The sequence below is a fragment of the Coregonus lavaretus genome, assembly GCF_964263955.1.
Source record: "Coregonus lavaretus genome assembly, chromosome: 32".
Classification (NCBI taxonomy): Eukaryota; Metazoa; Chordata; class Actinopteri; order Salmoniformes; family Salmonidae; genus Coregonus; species Coregonus lavaretus.
The window spans coordinates 19438265-19449848 of NC_140019.1; the positions used below are offsets into that span (position 1 = coordinate 19438265).

At 39.7% G+C, this 11584-nt stretch overlaps 1 protein-coding gene across 1 annotated transcript; it reads right to left on the reverse strand.

The window, feature by feature from the left end:
- Positions 1-1584: 1584 nt before the first annotated feature.
- Positions 1585-3947, reverse strand: LOC311107985 (nanos homolog 1-like). The gene has a single exon (XM_084150618.1). The coding sequence runs from the start codon at positions 3835-3837 to the stop codon at positions 3157-3159; it is 681 nt and encodes a 226-aa protein (XP_084006744.1). The 5' UTR covers positions 3838-3947; the 3' UTR covers positions 1585-3156.
- Between the last annotated feature and the right edge of the window lie 7637 nt (positions 3948-11584).

Genomic DNA, 11584 nt, shown 5'->3' on the forward strand with positions numbered 1-11584 from the left:
GGCCGGGATTCAATCCGAATCCCTTCTTGACATTTAAAGGTAATTTACAATTAAGCCGACATCAGCATTGACCTTGGACACAATCTCTGCCAAAGCAGTAACATTGCCTTTAAAAGACGCTTTGTCTACAAGCACGATCGGATTGAATCCCATCCTGAGTACGTCTATCAAATCTTCTGTAAATGATGCATTGATGTCAATGGGAGATTTGTGAGGACATTTTATATATGAGCATAGTGTTACATAATTAGAGGTCTTCTCTACAATAACAACCCAGTATACACATCCTAGAGATTCATAATTTACTTTTCATTCATGTTATTCCCTCATAAAACTAGTGGATGGCCTCTACTGACTGGGGAGTCTTTACAGTAGGCCTGTAGTATAAGTGCCAAATTATGGTACTAATAATAATTATTTGTTTACTGTTTGGCATCATTACATAACACATACAGCCATAATATGAACCCAATCCATATACTGTCATTCCTCCTCATGCTTTGTACAAAGACTATTATCTGCATAATACAGGCTTACAGTATGATATTGACAGGCAGCCATTTCCCATCATAAAATCATGTTAGATATTCATCCCATAAATGGTGGAACTAACTAGATTACTCAAATCCTGTTGGCAGCACAGCTAATGTGGTGGGGCAGCATGAGAATAGGCCCTGGTATGGCAGCCATGTTTGTCTGAAATTTTCCCCTCCAGTCTTTTCCCCACCAGTGTTCTCTGAGAGATAAATCCCTGTTGCACTTAGTATCCATCCATTTTTAATGCAGGGCCCCAGCTGGAGAATGAGAGGGAGGGAGAGATGAAGAGGAGAGGGCTGAGAGGTGTGGATGGCTGTGCCCAAGGCCTCAACACAGCACCTGAGTGCTTAGTGTATACAGTCTGTCTGAATCCCCCTTTCTCAAAAGAGGTGCAGAAGTTATGGGCTGCTGGCTGCTGCCATTCCAGAGATAGGAGACAGAGAGGCTAGGAGAGGGGGCTATTATTCAATAGACTTCAGTGCAAACATGATCTGTGTTGAATGGGGAGGCACACAAGCCTAGACATTCCAGAGTGGGCAGCCTTCATAAACAACGGGCAAGTGTTTGGAACAACCATGGGGCTTGGTTTGTCCAGCTGAGGTGGCTCTCATGCAGAGAGACTTTGACTTCTAGAGTGTAGGAAGACCACTCCCTCCATCTGTTGAAGTATGGACTTTCATGTTCTGTAGGCGGAGCCAATGACAGATAGGGCCAAGAATTATAATTTATGTGCAATCTTTAATGGTATGGTCTAGCCTACATTTAATATCTAACAATGGCAATGAGATACTGTTCATGTAAACTGGTGAACGAGGTCTGTGTCTATCAAGTCGATCAATAACATCAAGGCATCAGTTATAATATTTGATAAGCTATTTATTTATGTAATTAATTCATATCGTATTATTCTGAACAGGCAGCATACAGGGACTAACGAATTCATATCGTATTATTCTGAACAGGCAGCATACAGGGACTAACGAATTCATATAGTATTATTCTGCACAGGCAGCATACAGGGAAATTGTGGTAAAATAAATAACAAAGATCAACAGTGTTTATTTTTTCTAATTTCATTTAATCAAAAACCTCTGTTACAAGTGGCAAAATGTCAACTGTTTTCAATATATTCCATTCTCTTGCAAACACCCCCAAGAATGTAACATTGAACAAACAAACTGTTTAAGTAGGGATAACACTATGTACAGACAATCAGGTTTTGGTGAAGAATGAGTAGAGCTTATTGGAAATACACTTTTGTCATGTTTAAATGCAGCAAAAGAAAATACAATGACGTTATACAAAGATCAAAAATACTATTTAAACCCTTATTATAAATGGCAGCACTATATTAATAAACTGCTGTTGACATTTTACATGTAAGTACAAAATCCTGTTGAGGTAGTACCCTCTGAAGTCACTTGAAATGTTAAAATACTGAATAAACGTAACTCAACTTTATATACAATACAGCAAATCTCTCTTCCTCATTTCACTTCAATAAAATTGTATAATCCTTTGGTTAACATAACTGTCAGAAATGTGCAGTCCCGCAAGTGACAACTTTCCATCTTACATTCACAATAAATTTGCATCTTTTTGGATTTATTCCTGGAAATAATGCAAAAGGGGCCTAATACATTGTTTTTAGAAAGGCTTGTTTAATAACATTCATTTGCACTATCCCACAATTTTCTCAAAGTCAATTGTCCTCCTGACACTATTGCAGAGCACTCCTTGCCTCCCAGTGCAGTCCTCTATTGAGGACTTTTTGGGGTAATTGTTGATAAAAACTGCATTGAAAAGAAATGCCTACAAGCAATTATATCCAGTGTGTTACCCTCTCATGGGAATGTAAACATCAAGGGTGTATCGTATTTGGGAAATGATTATTCATAAGTCTGGGTGATGAAATCAACTGTCTGTGTGACATGGGAGGTGAAAGTCATTTGGCTTGGCTACTATTGATTATGAAGTTACCCAGAAAACACCAGGCTATAACAGAGAAGTCATTGTCTTGTTTTTTTTTTTTATGCTACAGATATTAAATGTCAACTTCAGAGCAAGTTTGAAACTGTGTTGTGTAGGAGCAGACAGAGGAATGGGCCTCAAAGTGCCATACTTTGTTTTACAGACATCTTGAATGGAAACATTTTTATTCATGAACATTCTTACCCTTGTTTAATGGCAAACATAACTTTGGTTTTCAAAGACAAAAGAAATAGCTACGCTTACAGTAAAAAGTACTGGTAACATGACAATCACAACCTTCTCACGCCCTCATAAATCCATGTACCCCACAAAACACTTAGCATTTATTCACACATTGTGATTATGAATATAGGTGAATTTAAATCAATACTCAAATAGCTACACACTATAAGAAGAAAATAAATTCAATGTATAACGAATAAAAACATCTATGTGAATAAAGCAACTATAAAAATATAAGAGATTTTGGAAAAAATAATAAAATCAATATATTGTTTTATTCCTTTACGAAATAATGTAGCCTTAGCCATGAGGACTGGGATATGCTATAGCCGCAATCGAAACAGTCATCTGAAAATTGTTCAGTGCAATTCAATTTAGTTTCTTTACTTGTGTAAAAATCTATTTCTAGAATATTTTCATTCGCTTACCACCCACTGCCCTCCCTCCCTTTAATGGTCGCTGGGTTGGTTGATCTTTGGAGAGTGGGCAGTACTTAATTGTGTGCGCATTGTCACCATTGGCACTGCAAAGAGGGCATGTATAAGCCCGAAGAATGGGGCACACCACCCTCCCGTCCGGTGTCTTCAGAACGTGGGAGCCATACACCTCCTCCGGAGCACCGTTATTCCTGCAGAAGACGCAGATTTTGGGCTCCTGTTTATTCCTCGACGTTGGCTTCCGCATCTTCCTCTCCACTCCGAACAGGTCAAATCCTGCGAAGCTTCCCCCGAAGCCCAAGTCCCGGTCTTGTAGTGGGATGCCACCGATTTGGTTTTGGAATGGACTGAGAATTGAAAAGCGCTCCTTCAAGTCCAGGATGGAGGTAGGCGGAGGGCTCGTGGATGGACAACAGCAGTCCAAGTGTCCTCCTCCACTACTGCCCGAGATTACGCACGCACATTCTGGGGAGTCATCCAAACCCAGGGTTGCTTTCAGGGACTCGGTGATGGAGTTTGGGTTTTGGGGCATCATGTGCTTGTTATTCTTCGTGACCAACGTCGACAGACCCAGATAGTCGTTCCAAAAATTGAAGGTATAGTCATATGGGTTGCGTGCACTCAAATAGTTATGATTGAGAAAATCCATGATTGTTCTTCTCCTTTCTATGCAAAAGCACCAATGTAATCCTCCAGGTTTACAGCCAGAGTTCGTTTCCAGTGTGGTTGGTGAACTGGACTGCTCCAGTGTTCTTCGTGTGTATAAGCGCTTGTACAGCAGGCTTGCTGGTTATAAGGAGACGGGAAAGCTGAAAGGAGGGCGGGGCTCTCTTCTTAAACCAAGTTTATGATCAGGTTGCAGCGCACTCTTTCTCTGCAAGGGTAGTTTTGGAAAGCGGGAAACCAATCCGATATGGTGGTTTACAAGTTGGAAAACAACCTCATATCATAATCACATAGCCTACACAGCAATATATACACACTTTTTTAACGGTTGCATTACGCACCGTTAAAAATGTGTTCAGAGCTACACGCGTAGCTTTATGACTTGTTAGTATAGCCTACATTCGAGATAGGGAGTTCATTGTGATGTCAAACCCTACTAAAATAGCTTGCATACACATGTTTGTGAGCATTTCTGGTGCACACCTTAACCCTTTCAAGACCATGCATGCATAAAAGCCCTTTGTTCCTAGAACACCCTCTCCACCACAGTGACACAACACTTCCACCTGACTCTTGTCATATCACTGAGTATTTGGATACTATGGTAACAATAGTAGCCTAATGCCATATCCTTTTTTTGTCATATGTAGACTTACATCCTTACTATGTCTTCAATAATAGCTTGTAGCCAATTTGAACTTTCACTGGATGGAGGCAGTGACTATGAGGCACTGTAAAACTCACCACTAATCAAATTGTTCCCCACAGCAAACTATTACAATTCAATACTACATATTCGTCACTAATATCATGATTATCCCCATGTAGTAGGCCTACAGTGTATTTTGGAGGGGTAGTGGTGGTATCGTAGGTTATCCTGCAGAATTACAGGGCTTGTCATAGTTTGTCAGTAGATTTACTTTGGTATTCCCCTTTTTAGAGTGTTCCTTCTGTGGCTTTGGCACTGTGCGAAAAACCTCCTCCATCAAGCCACATTGTTCTACAAGCTGAGGGCTGAATGAAGGCAAACTGTGTTGCCCTTTAAGCCACTCTCTCCAATCCCCCGCCCTGAGTACAGAGCCCTAATGATCGCAGATAAAATATTCTCACATTTATACAGTGGCATAGCCCTCGTCTGCATATGTGACTCCATTCAAGGAACAAAGAGCGGAGGATGGGGAGACAGGAGCATATAGAGAGGGGAATATAGGGAAAATGATGGATCCGCAAGACATAAAAGTCTCAGAATAGAAACTCATGCTTCCTTATGACTGCATTTTATGGATAGAAAAATATGGAACACCGGTACAGGTGTAAATTGGAAAGTGCATGAGGGGAACAGTGTGAAAGTGTCATGGAAGACAGGGTATAATGGAATATATAGGCAGAGGGTATTGGATGCAGGCTAGTGCTCTCACAGGTCTATTATCAGGATAGTATTCTATTGTGGAATCCTCATTCCATTGTTTACAATAACAGCAACATGTCATTTCACTCCTCTGCCACTGGGAGACTGTGTGAGCCCAGTGGAGCCTAATTAGGATGACATCATCAAGCTACCATGCAATGCAATAATAACCCCATAATCCCAAGAATCCACCCAAGGAGCTTTGATGGTTCTTTGTTTACTGCAAGAAACCTATGATGGATAGAACATATCGTACTTATGAAAATAAGTTTCCATTTTCGTTGACTGGGCCATGACATGAGCAAAGCCCCAGCAATGGTTAAACGTATTGTGCATATCACGTAAGCCTAAAAAATAGTGTTTTGTTGTTGCTCTATCAATAGAAAAGTCGTATAACTATCACATCAAACTTAACTTTAAAGTGCATGTAAACATCTCATACACGTTACAGTAAAATAAACACAATATAGGAATCTTTACGCAATCAGGCAACTCAGAGTGCCATTCTGTAATCTACTGTAACTGCTGCCTGCCTTCTCCATGATTAATTACCTGAGTTTGGAATTCGAGAGCAGGACTCTTTAAACAATGATAGCAAATGAGTGACTGCAGTTCTAATTAAAAGTGGAGGGGAGGTTGTTGAAACGCATCCAATCGGGAGGATTACATCTATTTCAAGGGAATTCATTAGAACTCCATAGCTTGCTGTTGACTGAGCTGCAAAGTAATAAAAGAGGAACTAATATTAAGTAGAAATGTTTTCATAGGCAGTTTTTCCAAGTCTCACATAAGAGAGGAAGGTATTGATCTCGGAGGATCTAACCCCTATACTTTTACCCATTAAGCATAAATAATGTATATTATCCTTGACTATTTTTCCAGTGCAATATAAAGCCTACCCTACAGCATATGAACCCTACAGCATATGGCTCTATTGGATACTTGTGTTTCTGCATCTCCACAGTGGAACTAAAATGTCCATGGGTCATTATTACTTCATGTTGTTGTGACTGAGAAGGAGTAATACTCATTAATTTACATTAAGCAAATTATCTGGCTGTGTCCATAATAAGTATATAGGTTGTATGTTGGGAGCTTTTGGGAAAGAGCACAGTTAGAAAACTATGGCATATAGAAGCAAACCGGATGGACATCATGAAAATGATCGGAGAGGTTGAGAGTAGAAGTAGTTCAGGAGCAATAAAGATATATATATATATATATAATAGAATTATTGTAAAATTAACTCTGTCCATAAGGTGTAGATAGTAAGTATAGACCGGAAGTAGAGGCCTGGGCATTGTTGTTCACTAATTTACTCCAAGTTGGGAAAGGATGGTGGGGTTGAAAAGTAATAAAGGGGAGTATATATATGTATATAAAAAAAAAAAAAAAAAAACATGGGGGATTGGAAGTGATGCAGACAATTACATTGATAGAAGATACAATCTATCTGCAATATTAAGCTGATCCATTCCCCCCGAAAAAAATAAAATAAAAAATAAATAAATAAAAAGTAATTAAAAAATAAAAATTATCTGGCTGCGTTGAGGTAGCATGGGCCTATCAGACAAGGATGCAACTAAATGATCTATGGCACTAGTATGGGGGCTGTGGCTGTAAATTGATTAGGTAGTCAAACTGAATAAGAGCTCATCATACAAGCATTTGGGGACCCAGTAACGCATTTGCTTTGCAATAAAAAAGTATTGTTTTGCCCAGTAGTGCAAGTGTGAGCATTTCCCCCATTACCGATGTGGATATACATTTCAAAACTCCCATTGATTATGCTGGAGATTAATTATGCAATGTAAATCAATCTGTACATGCCTCTTGCAGAAGTTGGAAATATGGTAATGCATGATTCATAAGACCTTTTGCAACAATCTTCCTGTGATTCCCAGATTCCATTTGGAAAATGATGTATAATGCTCTACCAAATCTGTTGTTGGTGTAAGTTGTTCTGGTAAGAGCATCTGCTGAGTCTCCAAAATGTAATGGAAATTGTGTAGTAATGTATTCTTTTTTCTATTGGCATTTGTTTGAATTAAGCATATCACATTACAAAACCCAAATGAAAATGGAAAACTGGGGTAAAACCAAGCCTGCAGATGTACAGTCAATCTTTATGGATGTACTGTGTAGGATAATAAATATGCCTGTTTTATCTGACAGTCTTAGATGATCGTTTGTATAGATGATTGGTATTGTGATGCAGAGCACATGGCACGCTGTAGAGAGTGAAATGTGAAACGCATATTTATTCATCTCTTCTGGCTGACATAAATAATCTTGCTAGTAGCCTCAATAAATAGCAATTTCTTTAAGTTTGGTGCTCATAATGTAGTTTTCAGGTGTACTCTATCTCTGAGGAAGGGAATGGTCTCCCTTATCTGATGGAGCTTTCTCCTCATAGAAATCATGATCTAAAAATAGTGTTTACACCTGGTCACCAACATCAGGCCTCACTGAACAGCATTTTCTATGTAGCTGGTTATTCACATACAGTATACATTAAGCTCATGAGACTGGGTTGCATAATACAGCATATAGCTACTTATTGATCACTGTAATGATGTCTAATGGGTTTTCAGGAACAGCTACAAACATCTATTTGTCATATTGATCCTCGTAATGATGATGAATGCTGACTCATTTCTTATGAAAATGTCCTCACTATGTGCACCTGGCCAGTGTATGAGCCCGTAGCTACAGTATGTTTTCTTGGTTTGTGACAGACTCCGACCAGCAGATAACCCTGGTTGTGTCTTATCATTAATATCCATTAGACTGCTGTTTTTACTTATGCAAATGAGGGCATATTCAGCAAATGTAATTTGGATTTCACTTGACAGATAGCTTAGAGCGTTTTAACAAATTTTGAACCGCCAAAATGTATTCAAAATTATGTTTCAGAGCAGTCTACCTTCCAACCCCCCAACTCTGCAATGGCTTTTACTTGACCATGACTTTCCTCTGAATACAATTTTGGTTTGATTCCTTTGTTCCTCAGAGAGATTCAGAACAGACACAGGGGTATAGCAAAGGGTTAATGGGAAACATTTCCATAAAGCAAAGCTTCTGTTTATGCGTTTTTGTTGTCATCCACTGCATTAACAAAATAGTACGCAGTCCTCTTTTGTTCCTTTATTGAATAGCAGGGAAATGGGTTTCTTCATAATTGCATATTAACTCCCACAATGCCTTTATGTCATATGCGGGCCTGTATAGATAACTGTTGGTTTCATTCAATGACTCTAATCCGCCATGCAGCATGGAATAAATGGGACCAATAAGGCAAGCTAGTCGATAAAGGAGGCCCTGGCTGCATAGATATAAGGAGGCCTAGAGGTATAGAACAAACAAATGTCACTCAGTGCATTCTAGCTAAGACAAAAGCCCCCCGTTTGACTTAATGGTCTGCTGAGCAACATTACAATGTCGATTCAAGAAACAATGAGCGATGAATGGTGATGCACTTAAGCAGGTTCATTCTCAGTTAATGCATTTTGACCACAATTTAAACAGGACATATTTGCATGTATTGTTATGTTTGGTATTGGAATAGAAGAGCTTAATGTAACTAATCTCTGGAGATATTAGTTTGTTTACGGTGGACAAACTTAAAGACCCAGTGCAATCAAAGCAATTATTTATAATAGTTGTATTAATATGTACATAACCATAGAATACAAATAGTATAATTGACACGCATCTAAAATGGTGTTGAATGACAGGGGTACCATGGGATTGATAACAGGGGTACCATGGGATTGATAACAGGGGTACCATGGGATTGATAACAGGGGTACCATGGGATTGATAACAGGGGTACCATGGGATTGATAACAGGGGTACCATGGGATTGATGTGCTTAAACATCCACTATAACCCTATAACTCTACTGTACTTGAACGGTACAGTTCAATTGTTTTGATACTATGGGTAAGTGTTTGGTAAGTGTGACTGAATTACCTCTTGATGACATAATTTCCTATCTTCAGGTTTTACATTTAAAATATGTAGATTACAGTCTTATTCCCTCATGTGACTTGGAGATTAAACTCATTTGGCTGTAATGGAGACCATTATTATTCTCATATAGCTAGGAAACTGAATCTGGGCTTGGTAATCAGCAGGACAATGAATGGTAAATGATAACTTACGTAGGCTGGCAATGAGCTGGAAAGGGAAGCATTAATTGCAAATAAGGCTTTAGTAACAGTTGAATTTATTCATTTTCTTTCTCTCTACCTCTAATACGATTGTAAGGATTTTTTTGTCTACTCGTGTGAACGGGGAATCTAAATAACATCCCTAAAGCATCTGCCAGCAGCCATATACATTAGACTGTCTGAGAAAATATGTGTATTGTCTGTTTTGTTAGGATCCTCAAAGCAATGTAAAAAATACAGTGTTTTTGCTGTTCTCAGATTACACCTCGAGAGATGTTGCCGTGCACAATAAACACAACATACTGTATGAGCACAACAGTCCCTTTGTTAGCTTAGTTCAGACAGCGAGAGATGCCTACCTGTCTGATGTTCTTTTCATCTCTGCCAGATCAAAATGAAACACGGCTGACCTGTGAGTGCAGGCTGTCACCTGGAGAAGAGGCTATATAACATTGGCTTTGTGGAGTCATCTCATCCTCCACTGACAAGGACGCAGGGTCACCCTGAAGCCAGCTGAATTTCATAGAAGAGGAGATATTTGTTTTATCAGTTGTAGGTTGTTTAATGCCTCCATCACAAGGCCTACACAATGCTTTATTGTGGCATAGAAACATTCATGAAATAGATAAATCAATGTTGTTCAGCTTTGTATTAGATAGTTTATATTGTTAAAATGTTTAGATCCTATCTGTTGATGTTGACCAAACATTCTTCTATCTGGAATACATTCTATGGATGTTCGATGTGTTGGTTTGTTTTGGATTAACTCAATATGACCAAATACATTTCCACACACACGCAAACAGAAAAATTGATTTTCCATATTTTCTGGTAATCGATAGTTCCTTGGTGGATATGATGAGTTGCTGCGCCACTAAGTCTCCTGAGTGGCGCAGTGGTCTAAGGCACTGCATCGCAGTGCTAGCTGTGCCACTAGAGATCCTGGTTCGAATCCAGGCTCTGTCGTAGCTGGCCGTGACCGGGAGACCCATGGGGCGGCGCGCAATTGGCCCAGCGTCGTCCAGGGTAGGGGAGGGAATGGCCGGTAGGGATGTAGCTCAGTTGATAGAGCATGGTGTTTGCAACGCCAGGGTTGTGGGTTCGATTCCCACAGGGGGTATGAAAAAAATATATAATGTAAGTCGCTCTGGATAAGAGCGTCTGCTAAATGACGTAAATGTAAATGTAAATGTTGCTACATATGCATCACTGGGATATTTAGCTAATTAGCATCATTATCCACTTCAGTAAGCATGTCACCTTTTCAAATTGGTGTCAATGACATCATTAGTGCACTGATAACCCTGGTGATTGATTGAAATATGAACACAGTTCAGTGTGTGTGAGTTGGTACAGTACAGTGAATGGGTACAGTACGTTTCAACAAAGCAATAGGGATATGCTCAGAGCACTGATTAGGGCTGCTATTGGATCTCCACCATGATTCTTCTTAAAATCCAATCCCGGTCCTTGTGTGAGCACTGGACAGTGCTTGGCGTAGACTGAAATACAGTGGGGAAAAAAAGTATTTAGTCAGCCACCAATTGTGCAAGTTCTCCCACTTAAAAAGATGAGAGAGGCCTGTAATTGTCATCATAGGTACACGACAAATGACAGACAAATTGAGAAAAAAAAATCCAGAAAATCACATTGTAGGATTTTTTATGAATTTATTTGCAAATTATGGTGGAAAATAAGTATTTGGTCACCTACAAACAAGCAAGATTTCTGGCTCTCACAGACCTGTAACTTCTTCTTTAAGAGGCTCCTCTGTCCTCCACTCGTTACCTGTATTAATGCTGAGTTGCATCCAAAGAACACCATACCTACTGTGAAGCATGGGGGTGGAAACATCATGCTTTGGGGCTGTTTTTCTGCAAAGGGACCAGGACGACTGATCCGTGTAAAGGAAAGAATGAATGGGGCCATGTATCGTGAGATTTTGAGTGAAAACCTCCTTCCATCAGCGAGGGCATTGAAGATTAAACGTGGCTGGGTCTTCCAGCATGACAATGATCCCAAACACACCGCCCGGGCAACGAAGGAGTTGCTTCGTAAGAAGCATTTCAAGGTCCTGGAGTGGCCTAGCCAGTCTCCAGATCTCAACCCCATAGAAAATCTTTGGAGGGAGTTGAAAGTCCGTGTTG